The 12270-nt window shown below is 37.8% G+C and overlaps 1 protein-coding gene across 2 annotated transcripts in view; it reads left to right on the top strand.

Annotated features, from left to right (window-relative positions):
• cacng3b (calcium channel, voltage-dependent, gamma subunit 3b) overlaps window positions 1-11946 on the top strand; it is a 44918-nt gene extending 32972 nt beyond the window's left edge. The window contains exons 3-5 of one of the 2 annotated variants that reach the window (XR_003275941.1): window positions 5836-5976; window positions 6716-7618; window positions 11696-11946. Coding sequence is in view for 1 of the 2 variants with exons in the window: in XM_026204989.1 (XP_026060774.1) it covers window positions 5836-5976; window positions 6716-7209 (635 nt within the window). In the remaining variant the exon portion in view is untranslated. Of the gene's footprint in view, window positions 1-5835; window positions 5977-6715; window positions 9580-11695 lie in introns of those variants that run through there. The other variant, XM_026204989.1, reaches the window with a different exon arrangement.
• The last annotated feature ends 324 nt before the right edge of the window (window positions 11947-12270 follow it).

The following is a 12270-nucleotide window of genomic DNA, read 5'->3' as shown; positions in this document are numbered from 1 at the left end:
TTTTTTTTTTAGCCTGCACTCTGAAATTAATACCTTTATTCCGCAGGGGCAAAATAAACTTGACATATATATATATATATATATATATATATATATATATATATATATATATTAGAGCCGGGACTTTAACGCGTTAATTGAGATTAATTAATTACACAAAAAATAACGCGTTAACTAAGATTAATTAATTACAGAAAAAAAATTCCCGCATTTTTAATAACGTATTTTTGCACCGCGGAACGTTTCTCACTGGATGAGTTTCGGCAGACCGATTATACTGAAGCACCAACTAGCGTTCGCATATCACCGCAGCAGCACATTGAGCCTCAAGTATCACCTAAACGCAAAACATATAGCAGCTAGCGTGGACTTTACACTTTATGTTGAACTATGTATTATTTTGTTGGTGCAACTGGCAGTTTATGTTGAACTCTTTATTGTTTTGGCCAAGGTTATTGAGAGTTGGACTTGGTATGTTATGGCCTCTGAAGCAACAGAGAGATGTTTTCTAATAGTCAGTGTTTCCAATGTTCTGAATGTAATTGACAGTATTGTGTTTTACTTAAAAAACACTTTACAGAAGGTTCCAGCACCTATAAGCTTCCTGAATTTCTGAAATGTACTATTTCTAAATTGTTTCTAAATATGCTATTGCTACACTTAATGGCAAAAATTGCACTGGTCTGCTAGACTTGGTTGAACAAAAATAAACAATATTTTGTTGCTTAAGCTTATGTATTCAGTCATTATTCAATGGTATACTATAAATCCATGTAAAAAAAAAAAAAAAAACTTCTCACTGTTCTCAGGTCAAATATTTATATGCGATTAAAATACGATTAATTTCGATTAATTAATTACAAAGCCTCTAATTAATTTGATTAATTTTTTTAATCGAGTCCCAGCCCTAATATATATATATATATATATATATATACTAGATTCAGATACCTATATATATATACATTTTTTTATTCTTTTATTTATTTGCTACAGTCTTCTATGGTCTCCCCCACACATCTCAACCGTCTCACAATCACCCAACTGATGATATGCATAGAGAAGGGTCGTATTGGTCAGATGGATTTTTCTTGTTTAGCCCTGCTGGGTTTCTTCAGTTTTTGCAATGACCTCCACACTTTTTACCATCTTATAGATTAAGTGCAGCGGCTTTTTGAAATTGCTTGGTGACTGAAGCCGAACAAAGTAAATGCACGCACTCAAGCATGTCATGGTTTATGCTTAGTGATAAATCATGCTTACCCACAAGCCTTTACACTGTGATAGCCATTTGGTTGTCCTGTTTAAGTGACATCTTCTTTAACTGGCTCCCCTGTGTAAATTTGTTCATATTCTTGGCATTAGTTTGTTTTCATTTGTGTCAATTACATCGTTTGTGATTAGCCGCCCAGCTGATTCCTGTATTTATGAACCTTAACTTCAGTGCATACAGTCACATTACGCATCCCCACGTTGTTCCCGGCCTGTACACTGTTATTTGTCCTGTGGAACACAGAAGTAGACCTTTTTTAGAAATCGTTATGCATGAATAATCATCACTGGGAAAACTACTTCAAGTTCATGATTTTCATTCATCACCCACCACCCATCCACATGTATTTATTTGATTGTCCCTCTGTTCAGTTACAAATATGAGGGGAAAAAAGACAAAAACCAAGTAAGTAGCAGTGGTTTCTTCAGTGATGTCCATTCATCAAAAGCAGACAAATTAATCAGGTGTAATTTAAATATATGTGAAGAGGAAATGCTCACAGTACTGCTAATGAGCCATGAATACACCCTGGACATCAGTTATTAGACAGTTTACATTAACAGACATTAAGAGGTACAGTTATAAATTATAATGTCATTTGCATAATAATGATTTAAATTATCATGTTTTTTTTTATTATATACAATTTTGGCCAATTCCAGTCAAGTGTGTGTGAATGATACTAGGAGTTATGCATTCAACAGGGTTGGAAACGTTATTTGCTTATATGTAAAATGATTAATGGGCTAATCCCCAATGTTAGTGTAGAATGTAGTCTTGTGTAGATTATTTTTCAACATTTCCTAACGATAAACATATGAGTGTAATGGATTATCAAAAAAGAAGAAATATTGGCCAGTGACATGATTTCTATTCTTCAATTGTTAATGGGATATTGGAGATATGTGCTTTGCATTCTAAAATGAATGTAAGCTTGCAGGCAATGGTGGATGAATGTGGTTTTATGCTTATTAACGGTGTTTTCACATATACAGGTATTACATTTTAAATGAACTAAACCCAGTTCAGTTAAAGTGAACCAGAAAGGGAACAAGTTGCAAGTGACCTCAGTGCTTTTGATGTTCAAGATGGATGCATTGGAACCACAAAAGTACCTAAAATGAACCATTCTAAGTTCATTTTGGGTCTGTTCAGGGGGATCTAAGATCATTTGGTTGTTTGAGTTAAATGATTTTATCCTCTTAACTGCCACCCCGGTGTGCCCCCTTACGTTTACTTCACTATTTTACAATTAAATCATAATCTAATCATGACAAACTATATATCGTTGGAAAGGACCAATCTTTTTTGTTAAAAATTATGTAGGAAAAGTAATAGATTAATTTATGGCAAGAGTGCACCTCAAAAACCTACATCATAACACGAGTTCTTACCTTTGCCCCAGAAAAAAATTCTTCTTTTGTTGTCTTTTTCTCCATCAAACTTAAGAAATCATCAGAAATCATATATCACTTGAAAACTTAAAATCTAAAAAATTCATCTTTTGAAACTCAAACATTGCATTACCATGAAAATGGTACATCAAAATCATGTCACAATATGTTTTCAATCATGAATTATAAAAATATAGGTTTGGATCATCGACTTTCAAGTCTGTTCAGAAATGTGAGTGACAGTTAAGAGGTCAATTAAAGATTACAAGGTCAAAAAGAAAAATATACACAGACTAATCTTGCATTTAGAAAAAAGATAAGAATTTATATGTTTTTGTGTTTATCAGTTGGTGGCTATGCACTGTTGCTTTATGGAACATGTAGAGATTGAATTTTTTAAAAATGGAATGAGTCCAAGAGTAGCCTTCCACACTGGAGCTTTATGGAGAGACTGATGTGATGTAAGATCTTACTGCATGTAAACAACAAAACAAAGCAGACCGGGATTTTGGTATGTCATTCAGAATAAACAATGCATTGAAATTCATTCATGAGCACTACAAATATACATTTCTGAGCCAAAAAAAAAGAAAAAAAGAAGCTGAATTTGAAAAGAAATGCTGTCGAAATGCATTTCCCTTCTCTGTTTTTTCTCTGCCTCTGATTCTTTATCTTTATCTGTCTCTCTGTACTTTAGTTACCCTTGAGATAGCTGTCTCTCCCTATGAGCATTGTTCTAATTTCTCTGTTATTCATTTGAAGCAGAGGGCCATGTCCCCTGGCCTAACATGCTCTGCATGCAAGTTCAGGCAGGCATTTCACATTCTGCCCTGCACATCTTTGTGTACAAAATGCCCACTGCACAGACTTCAGGGGATTCATGGGGCTGATAACCTCGACTTGTTAACCAGAGATGCCCGTCTGTCCAGTTTTCAAATTGAAAAGTCTCAGCCAAGCCTGAATAAACGTTTCAGTCGTCCCACAAAGGTCTTACCCTACGTAGATCTTGCCTGTCAGCGAGACGATGGACCCATCAAGGACGCAGATGTTATTCTTTTTGCTGCATGCTAATGCTCTGTACAATCCTCCTCAATAAATATCTCCCGTTTCCAGCTGTAATTAAGCGCGGCTTGGCCACTGATCCATTTTTCAAGGATGGCAGGAAAATTGGATGATGGAGGAGTATTTTGTCTTCCCCTGGGCATGAATATATTAATGAAGTGTGCCATGGGAGACTGCTGATCCACTGAGGAGAGAGAGAAATGAAGGGAAGGAGAGGCATTTGTTATAGAAAGACAATGAAGCCATAGTGCAATTCAATTGATCCTCAACGAATGTGTTGACCTGCACATCTACTTAATGATCAAACAACATTTAAAGTACTTTATTCTTCTATCAGAGACGGCTCATAAATGTTTAAAGCAAAGGTTTTTTGCTCGTTACTTTTCAGAATTCAGAATTTGAGAATTGGCTGCCTTTAATAAATATGAAATGAGCAGGCCATTTAATTGAAGTTTCAATTGGAATGACAGAAATGGGAATTAATGAATTGCAATTCAAAGCTATTCAACACAGACACAAAGAGAGAATTTAGTAGTTTTGATAGAAAACATAAATCATTTTGTCATTCATTTTGACTTATTTTGATTTTTTATCAGCAATTCATAATGGAAAAATCTAACATATTTTAAAGGTTTTCATTGAATGTTATTTTGTTTCTATTTTGTTTGTAACCTTACTGTTTGCATTGAATGTAAAGGTATCAGGTATTTACTCGGGTATCAGGTTTTTGTTGTATATAATGTCACTGTCAGTTTTTACATGAATGGGGTGAAGCACAATGTAAAGAACATTTCATTTACATTTCAGAAAAAGCTGAACTTACAGATTTTACTATTACATGTACTTGTTATTTCATCTTTAGACACGTTGCCCTTCTTTTCCCAAAATATTTATTTCTTGGAGGAGAAGAGAGGGCAAATGCTGTGGTGTTGCGATATGCATAGCAACAGCATTCTGATAAGGGCAGTCAACTAGGCTACTGACAATGATCCTGACACTCTCAGACGCCCCTCTTTTTGCTTTTATCCTATTTCTGAAGAGGCTGATCAAACTTGATCTGAGCCAGAATGAAGGAGTGAGGAGTTCAGTCAGTCTGAGAAACCCCATGTGTGGCTGCATTTTCTGATCCAGAACTGTCCGCAAATAATTGGAAGGAAGCACAGGGCATTTTGGACAGATGCTATCTGTTGCATTGCTCAAATCTGAGAAAATACAACACTTCAAAGAGATATTCAGCCTTGCTCATAAAAGAGTGTACAAATGCGAGTTATTAGATTTAAAACCATACTGATTTACACCATAAATCCAAAAAATGCTAACACTTATATGTACCATAAAGTCATTGTATCAGTAAAATTTAAAGGGTTCATATGATGCTATTTTAAAGATCTTTTTTTCTTTTACTTTTCAAATACACTCGCCACAGTGTATATTCAAGAAATAAGTATGATAGGTCATCATATATTACCAATACTTCCAAATAACAATCAGAAATTCGGGGTCATTACGTTTTTTTTGTTTTTTTTATGAATACTAAAATTAACTATTAATAATAACATTTAAATTAATTTAAATCATGAATCGTGTGACTCTGAAGACTGGAGTAATGACTGCTGAAATGACTTCTGGCTTCTGTTAGATATAAAATATATTTACTGACGTGAACTATACTGTAAAATTTTACTGTATATAAATACCTCATTTGCTTAAGGAGGTATTTCCACCCAATATAACCCTTACATTTATTTTGGTTAGTCTCTAGGTTCATTCAGTAACACTTAAAGATTCCCCTGCATAAAGTATTTTTTAAGGATAATATTTGACCTGTGTGCTGTGCACTGCTGTGCAGTGATGAACAGTAGTGGACAGGTGTTTGTACCATAGATGCAGTATATTGTTTATTTTAGTACATTTTGTATCCAATCAGCATCCAGAACCAGAATGCTCTGTTTTCTAAATAATCAATTTAAGCAAAATGGACCTTTGAATATGATCTGTCATTCCCATAAAAATACTTTCTGACTCTGTATATGGTGAGTTTCCCTCTGTACTGTTTACAATGACACTAATGTGGTTAACCAATCGTTAATCACTTATCTCCCTCAGGAGCAGTGAGAGCGTCCAGCATCTTCCCCATCATGAGCGTTGGACTTCTGTTCATGGGAGGTTTGTGTGTGGCTGCCAGTGAGTTTTACAGGAGCAGACACAATGTCATCCTCAGTGCTGGAATCTTCTTTGTCTCTGCTGGTAAGATATTAAACCCACTGCATCCGTGCTAGCACACTCAGTCTGTTTATATTTTTAGCTTTAGCATATTGCAATCTTTCCAAACAACAGTCAATTGTCCGTTGGGTTCAGAATATAGCATGTCGAGAATGTTTTATTTCACAGACAGGTTAGGATGTGGTCCTGTGGTGTTGACTTTCCAGATTAACTCTGATTATTGACAAAGGAAATGCATGGGCCGGCTCGAGCCATGTAAACAAATAGCAGGCCAGCATATTGACCTACTGCTGTAGTTCTGGCCTGGAAAAGGGTGACAGACGGGGGATCCTCAAACAGAACTACATGTTGGTCAAATATTTAGAGAAAACCCCATTAGGACCTCATGAGCACACAAATGACCCTAACTCACTCCATAACAATTGAATTATGATGAATCAATCCTCATGATTGCAGCAAATGCACTGTCGATGACAGAGCGTTGCTTTGTACCCAACAATGTGCTTCGAATCGCCTCATCCTATTGGTTATGATCTTAATATTTGGCGGCAAACTGCTAATTATTTACCCTTCAATATGATGGCGATGATAAAAAGCTAATTAAACTGTTTCAATTGTTCTTTTTTTTCTGTTCCGCATGGCTGATGAGTGATGCATTCTTGTGTAATGATACGGAATGATGAGCCACAGCTGCGTACTGAGCCATAACGTTCTCTCTCTCTTTTATTTCTTGCCCTCTCCTCTGCTTTTACTCTTCACGCAGGCCTAAGTAACATCATCGGCATTATTGTCTACATATCTGCCAATTCGGGCGACCCCGGCCAGAGCGACTCGAAGAAGAGCTACTCGTACGGCTGGTCTTTCTACTTCGGCGCACTGTCCTTCATAATGGCCGAGATGGTGGGCGTGCTTGCCGTGCACATGTTCATCGAGAAACACCGGAAGCTGCGTGCAAAGTCTCGCACCGAGCTGATCAAGAAGTCAGCCTTCAGCCGCATCCCCAGCTACAGATACCGATTCCGCCGACGCTCCAGCTGCCGCTCCAGCGAGCCTGCCTCCCGTGACGCTTCGCCCATGGGCAAGAGCGGGTACACGGGCCCCGCTGCGGCAGACATCTCCATGTACACCCTGTCCAGGGATCCCTCCAAGGCGGCAATGGGTGCCTTGCTCAACTCCGAGAGGGAGTTTTTGCAGGCTCACAACTCCAACGCTAAGGACTTCAAAGATGCGGCCAACAGGAGGACCACTCCAGTCTGAGAGAGGATAAGCACAGAGAAAAGCTACAACCACAGACTTGAGCTGGACCCCAGCAGGAAGAAGAATTCACCTGAGGCCTGCAGGGCTATAACCCTCTTTCTATAACATTATATATAAATATAGATGGTAATTGTTAGATCATTGGTGCTTCCTTTAAATCCTCATTTTTCAGTCACTGTTTCTGTCGTTTCACCTGACTCGCACAACCCTACCCCTAAGGGCTACTCGAGTAGATTGCTAGTCCTCTCCTCAATGTCATTTGTTCTGCGATTGGAGTTCCTGAAGTGCGCAAAGGTAGCCCAGCGAAACTGTGACGCCCTCTGAGGGGAAGAATTGTAATGCTTCTGACAGACGAACTGAAAGGCTGTCCCGATACTCGCCTTATGCACAACTCAGTAGCCCATAGCTGGTGAGTGCTGCCTCACACTCACAAGATTGTATACACTGTTGGTTTCTCTCCTGGGTCGGAAACTGAGCCCACAACTAGTGCCACTGTCTCATGCTGATCACCCCCACTCATCCCACCTACACACCGCCCACAAGCTACTTGGCCGGGCTCTGCATGCCATCCACAGAGTTGTTTTTTTTTTAAGTTTACTCCCATTATTTTTACATTGCAAAACCCCCAGATTCCCCTGCATAATCTTTTATAACAGGGTTGAAATGCTTGTTATTAAATATGATTTTTTTTTAGCCCACCAAAGTTTTTTTGGTATTACATTGTTTTCATTGAGATTTTCAAAAATATATATGGAGAAAGGTTTACTGTGATTTACAATGAGATATCATTGATAAGAGGTTTACTGCAGGCCCCTGTGCTTATTAATATAGATATTGTGGTCATTACTATACCGTAGAGGTTTTTTTTTTTCATCTGTTAGCAAAAGAAAAGCAGTTGGCTGCCAAATATAGATTTCTTAATCGTCTGTTGTTAAAATATTTTTGAAGAAAATATAGTTCATACATTTAACCAAAAGCTGGGCATCAAGATTTTATAAAAACCAGAACATTATGAAAACAGAAGGAACTGCCCTGTGTACTTGAACCATTTACATATCATGAATAGACAAGCCTCTAAATGGGCTGAAGGGATTTTCAGGTTCAAGTCTACACACAATAACAATACACTGTGCTTATGAACATCCATACAATACTTCTTTGAAAATATATACTGCTCATTCAATCTACATTAATGCTACATCAATGCTATACTGAAGTTAACTACAAAATATAAATGTATACTGTAATTTAGCTGCTTAGTTAATGTTATAAATATCATACTGATGAATATAGACTCCAAGGGCTTTTGGTTTTCAAATAACAAGCATACAAGGGCTTTGAAGAAGTTCAGCCAACAGAGAAACAGCAGATCTGCCCTTAAAATAGTTAAACAAAAAAATTTAAAAACTGTTACCTGACAATATTCATGTATTCAAAACACATCCAGATTTAATGATGTAATGTATACAGTAAGTTTTCCTTCGCATCTTTCTCTATTAATCCCCATGTCAGTTAAGTAGACATGGGAGTAGATCTTGAAACATCTATAATAATGTAGTTTTTTCAGAAATTCATTCCTCATTTCAGAACCCCCGAGAGCTGACGTGCATGTACTTTAGCCTCCAGATTCATGCAAGCCAGTCGCTCATCTCCAGTTTTATTTCATGCAGCTTACCGAAGTCATGCTAGCGATCTGCCGCCTCACTCGAAATATAACTGTAAATGTTGCCTTTGTTTGGATCCACTTTATGTTGTGAAATTGTGCTGTTCTGGGTCCAAAACTAAGTGTTTCATATTTGAAGGAGTCCACCGGTGTGCATTCGGCACAGTCGAACAGTTCAACCCTTCAAGTCTCTATCAGAGCACCTAGTAGTGCCTGTCTCTTCTGCCTACTCTGAGCACCCGTCGCCGGGTCTCTCACTTTCACTCGCTTGCTCCTTCATCTCCATCACAGCCTCGCATCAGCTCCTCTTACCAGGACTGTTATTGCTCAGCCAATCACATCCATAGAGTCTTAGGCCCTGTTACTCACCACTTAGGCCTGCAACATTGTGTATGTGACCTCTCAATGAAAACAGCAGTCTCAGCTTGAAACATGCTGTAGAAAAAAAGCACACCTTTTAAATACAGTAGTTTACATCAATAAAGAATATAGTCGGAGAGATATTTAAAGATTTAGAAAATAAAGTCAGTTTTAAGAATGCCAACAATGCACTCTTTGTCTTCTTCACAAAATGTGTGTGAACTAACCTTCAAATCTGAAATAATGCAGGAACTAAGGCAATGATGTATCACAGCTACAGTGTTTCGGCTCAGAATCAGGGATGGAGGAAGTCAACATGACATCAAAATGGACCCAATTTACTTTCTTAATCTACATTTCAGGTCTTATAAGTGCACATTATTTTTACTTAAAAAATAATATATATTACTATGACATTACAACTTTAACTATGCTAAACAATATTTTGTGAAATATTTACATTTTTACAATATCTTATGTTGCATAAAAATTCAGTTCTGTTTTGTTCTGAATGTGTATTTTAATTAGAGGTGATGTTCCTAGTTCACTTTCAACCGGACAATTGCTCGTGGTTCAATGAGGCAGTGAGTTAAAGGCTGTTTCGTGGATTTTTTTGATTGATTCGTTTGCTTTAAAGAGTCATTTGCTCATGAATCAAACATCACGGCTCATGCTGTGAATGAAACTGATGTAGTCTCTAAAGTCACCTTTTCACTATTTCAAACTACAGACTTAAATCACATGCGTATGCAAAAATGTTCGAAAATATTTGGATTTCCTTTGAGCTTCTAGTGTACTGAAATATTTGAACTTTCGCGGCTGCCCAACAGATGTGATATATTCTAATCAAAACTATGAATGTGAGGTGAGAATTGCCAGTATTTTTTATAGTTACAATATGTCAGAAATAATCATTACATTTTGAAAGTTCTGTGCCGACTGCCTTTTTGAAAACTGTCCTGTGCAAACATATGCTAGTGTGATTATTGCTCATGTAAGTTTTTAGTTGCATTTGAAACTATTTTAGTCACAGTTTGCAGGCTTAAGAAATCTTATAGATCATGTCATACAGAGAACACTTTTCATGGTCTTCTTTTTTCAATTCAAATCATAAATATGTCACATTGTGTAAAATGAACGGGTTTTGAATGTCATTTCAGGTTGATTTTAACAACGAAGGTACACCTATTTAGTGGGTTTGCATAAAAATGACATCCTACGTCACAATGTTTAACTATTGTCTTTCTAGTCAGTTAAAGCTATGTGTGCCAGCTAAAAATGCTCTGTCTGTCTTCATATATTAGAAGATAAATCCTCCGAAATGAAACCTGGAAAAGCATTTAAAACACTTTCTAACAAAAAAAAAAAAAAAGTAATTCATCATCAGAGACTGCGGTAAAAACAAAAAGCTTTAAGAGTCGCCGGGAAACATTTAAGTCAGTCACATACACAGGTAAGACATTCATCTAGCTCAAGTGCTTCTGACAAGAGGAATGAGTGAGAGCTATCTGGGCAGTTCATCAAGCCCCCCTAGAAGGACAGGGAATTTAGTATGCCAGAGAGAGCACAGCTTACCAGCAGCTTGTGCTATAAAATCAATAGGAGCTCTGTCTGTGGCGTATGAGCTCCAGGCTGCACCTCTTCATCTTCAATAGGGCAGTGCCACTTGATTTAGGCTATGCGTGAGTGAGAGCTGAGCCGTCAGACTGAAGGTTTAGATTTATTGGAGCACATTGGACCTCCAGACAGGTGGATTGATGCACATCTACGGAGAAAAGCATCCCGCAGCACCTAATCTCAGGTGTGCGACTGGCTGAATACGAATATGCAGGTGGGCTTTTCTGTCACTGACATTACCTGAGGCGAGTCTATCAAGAGGCTGTTTTGGTGGACTGGGAGGAATGAGGGTCCTTTGCAGGGGTGAACAAGGACATCCATGCAGGCGGTATTGAGTGAGTGTCTTTCGGAGATCAGGGAGATCTGAGTCAGACACAAAACAGGACAGGTTGGTCGTGCAGAGATTACCAACAAAAGCATTGCTATTCCTCATGGTTGCCCACCAGCTTACTCCTACCTAGCATTAGCCAGATAACAAATCACACAAAGGTCATGTTTTTCCAGGCAGTGCTTTGCTTTTTCCTCCCTCTTCACCTGTTTGCCCCTTTTGAGCCCTTTAACCTGACACCATCTAAATTCTCATGCAACCCTCAACAACAATGGAAAAACGTGCCTGTGGTGACATTTCTGCAAAATTATATTACAGTACATTCCCTTAGGTAGCCTAACCACTTTTAATGTTTAACCATGGTTTTAAAACAAGTGTATGTTTTTCTGGCCGATTGATTACCAAGTTGAAAGTGAGTTTCCGTCATTTTTCGCGCAAAATGGTTCAAGCGCGAACTTATTAAGTTATTTAAAAAGAATTGACCACACCATCCCTCCTGATTTTTTTTTTTTTTTTAGAATTCAACCACTGTTCGTACTTGTGCCGCGCCACATCTGAGTGAAACGTTAGCCTACAGGTGAGCTACCGAACCGGTTTTATACATTAGAAAAGCAATACACGAAGAGCAAAGACACAATGTATCAATTTTGAGGTCATAAAATACTATTACAAGGAGCCAGAACAGGTGCAGACACAGAAATGCTTGCTGCTGTATGAATCATCATTTTATAATTATTAGTTGGCCAAGTAGGCTATGATTTATACATTAATTAAGAGGCCTATAATAGCTACTACTTTAGTAAGTGGATATAAGTGAAGTGTAATCGTGGGTCGCGCTGATGGAAAACCTTCTGTGTGCATGCGTGCGTGCGATTGTCATGTCAGTCATGTGTCAGTGTAATTATCAGATTATGAAAGTTATGAGGTTATGAAATGTCTTTCTATCTTTGTTTTTCTATCATCGACCTCAACTTCTCATTTTTGTTTTTTAGTAATGTCTAAAAATATAAAAAGAAGGATAACCCAAAAAAGGCCTGAGACCCGGCCCGCATGTGAACTATGATGTGAAAATTGTCCCGAAGCCTGGCCCTAG

This window comes from Carassius auratus, chromosome 3, assembly GCF_003368295.1.
Source record: "Carassius auratus strain Wakin chromosome 3, ASM336829v1, whole genome shotgun sequence".
NCBI classification, from domain to species: Eukaryota; Metazoa; Chordata; class Actinopteri; order Cypriniformes; family Cyprinidae; genus Carassius; species Carassius auratus.
The sequence above is the reverse complement of the archived record's forward strand: the minus strand, read 5'-3'. Positions and strand labels throughout refer to the sequence as shown.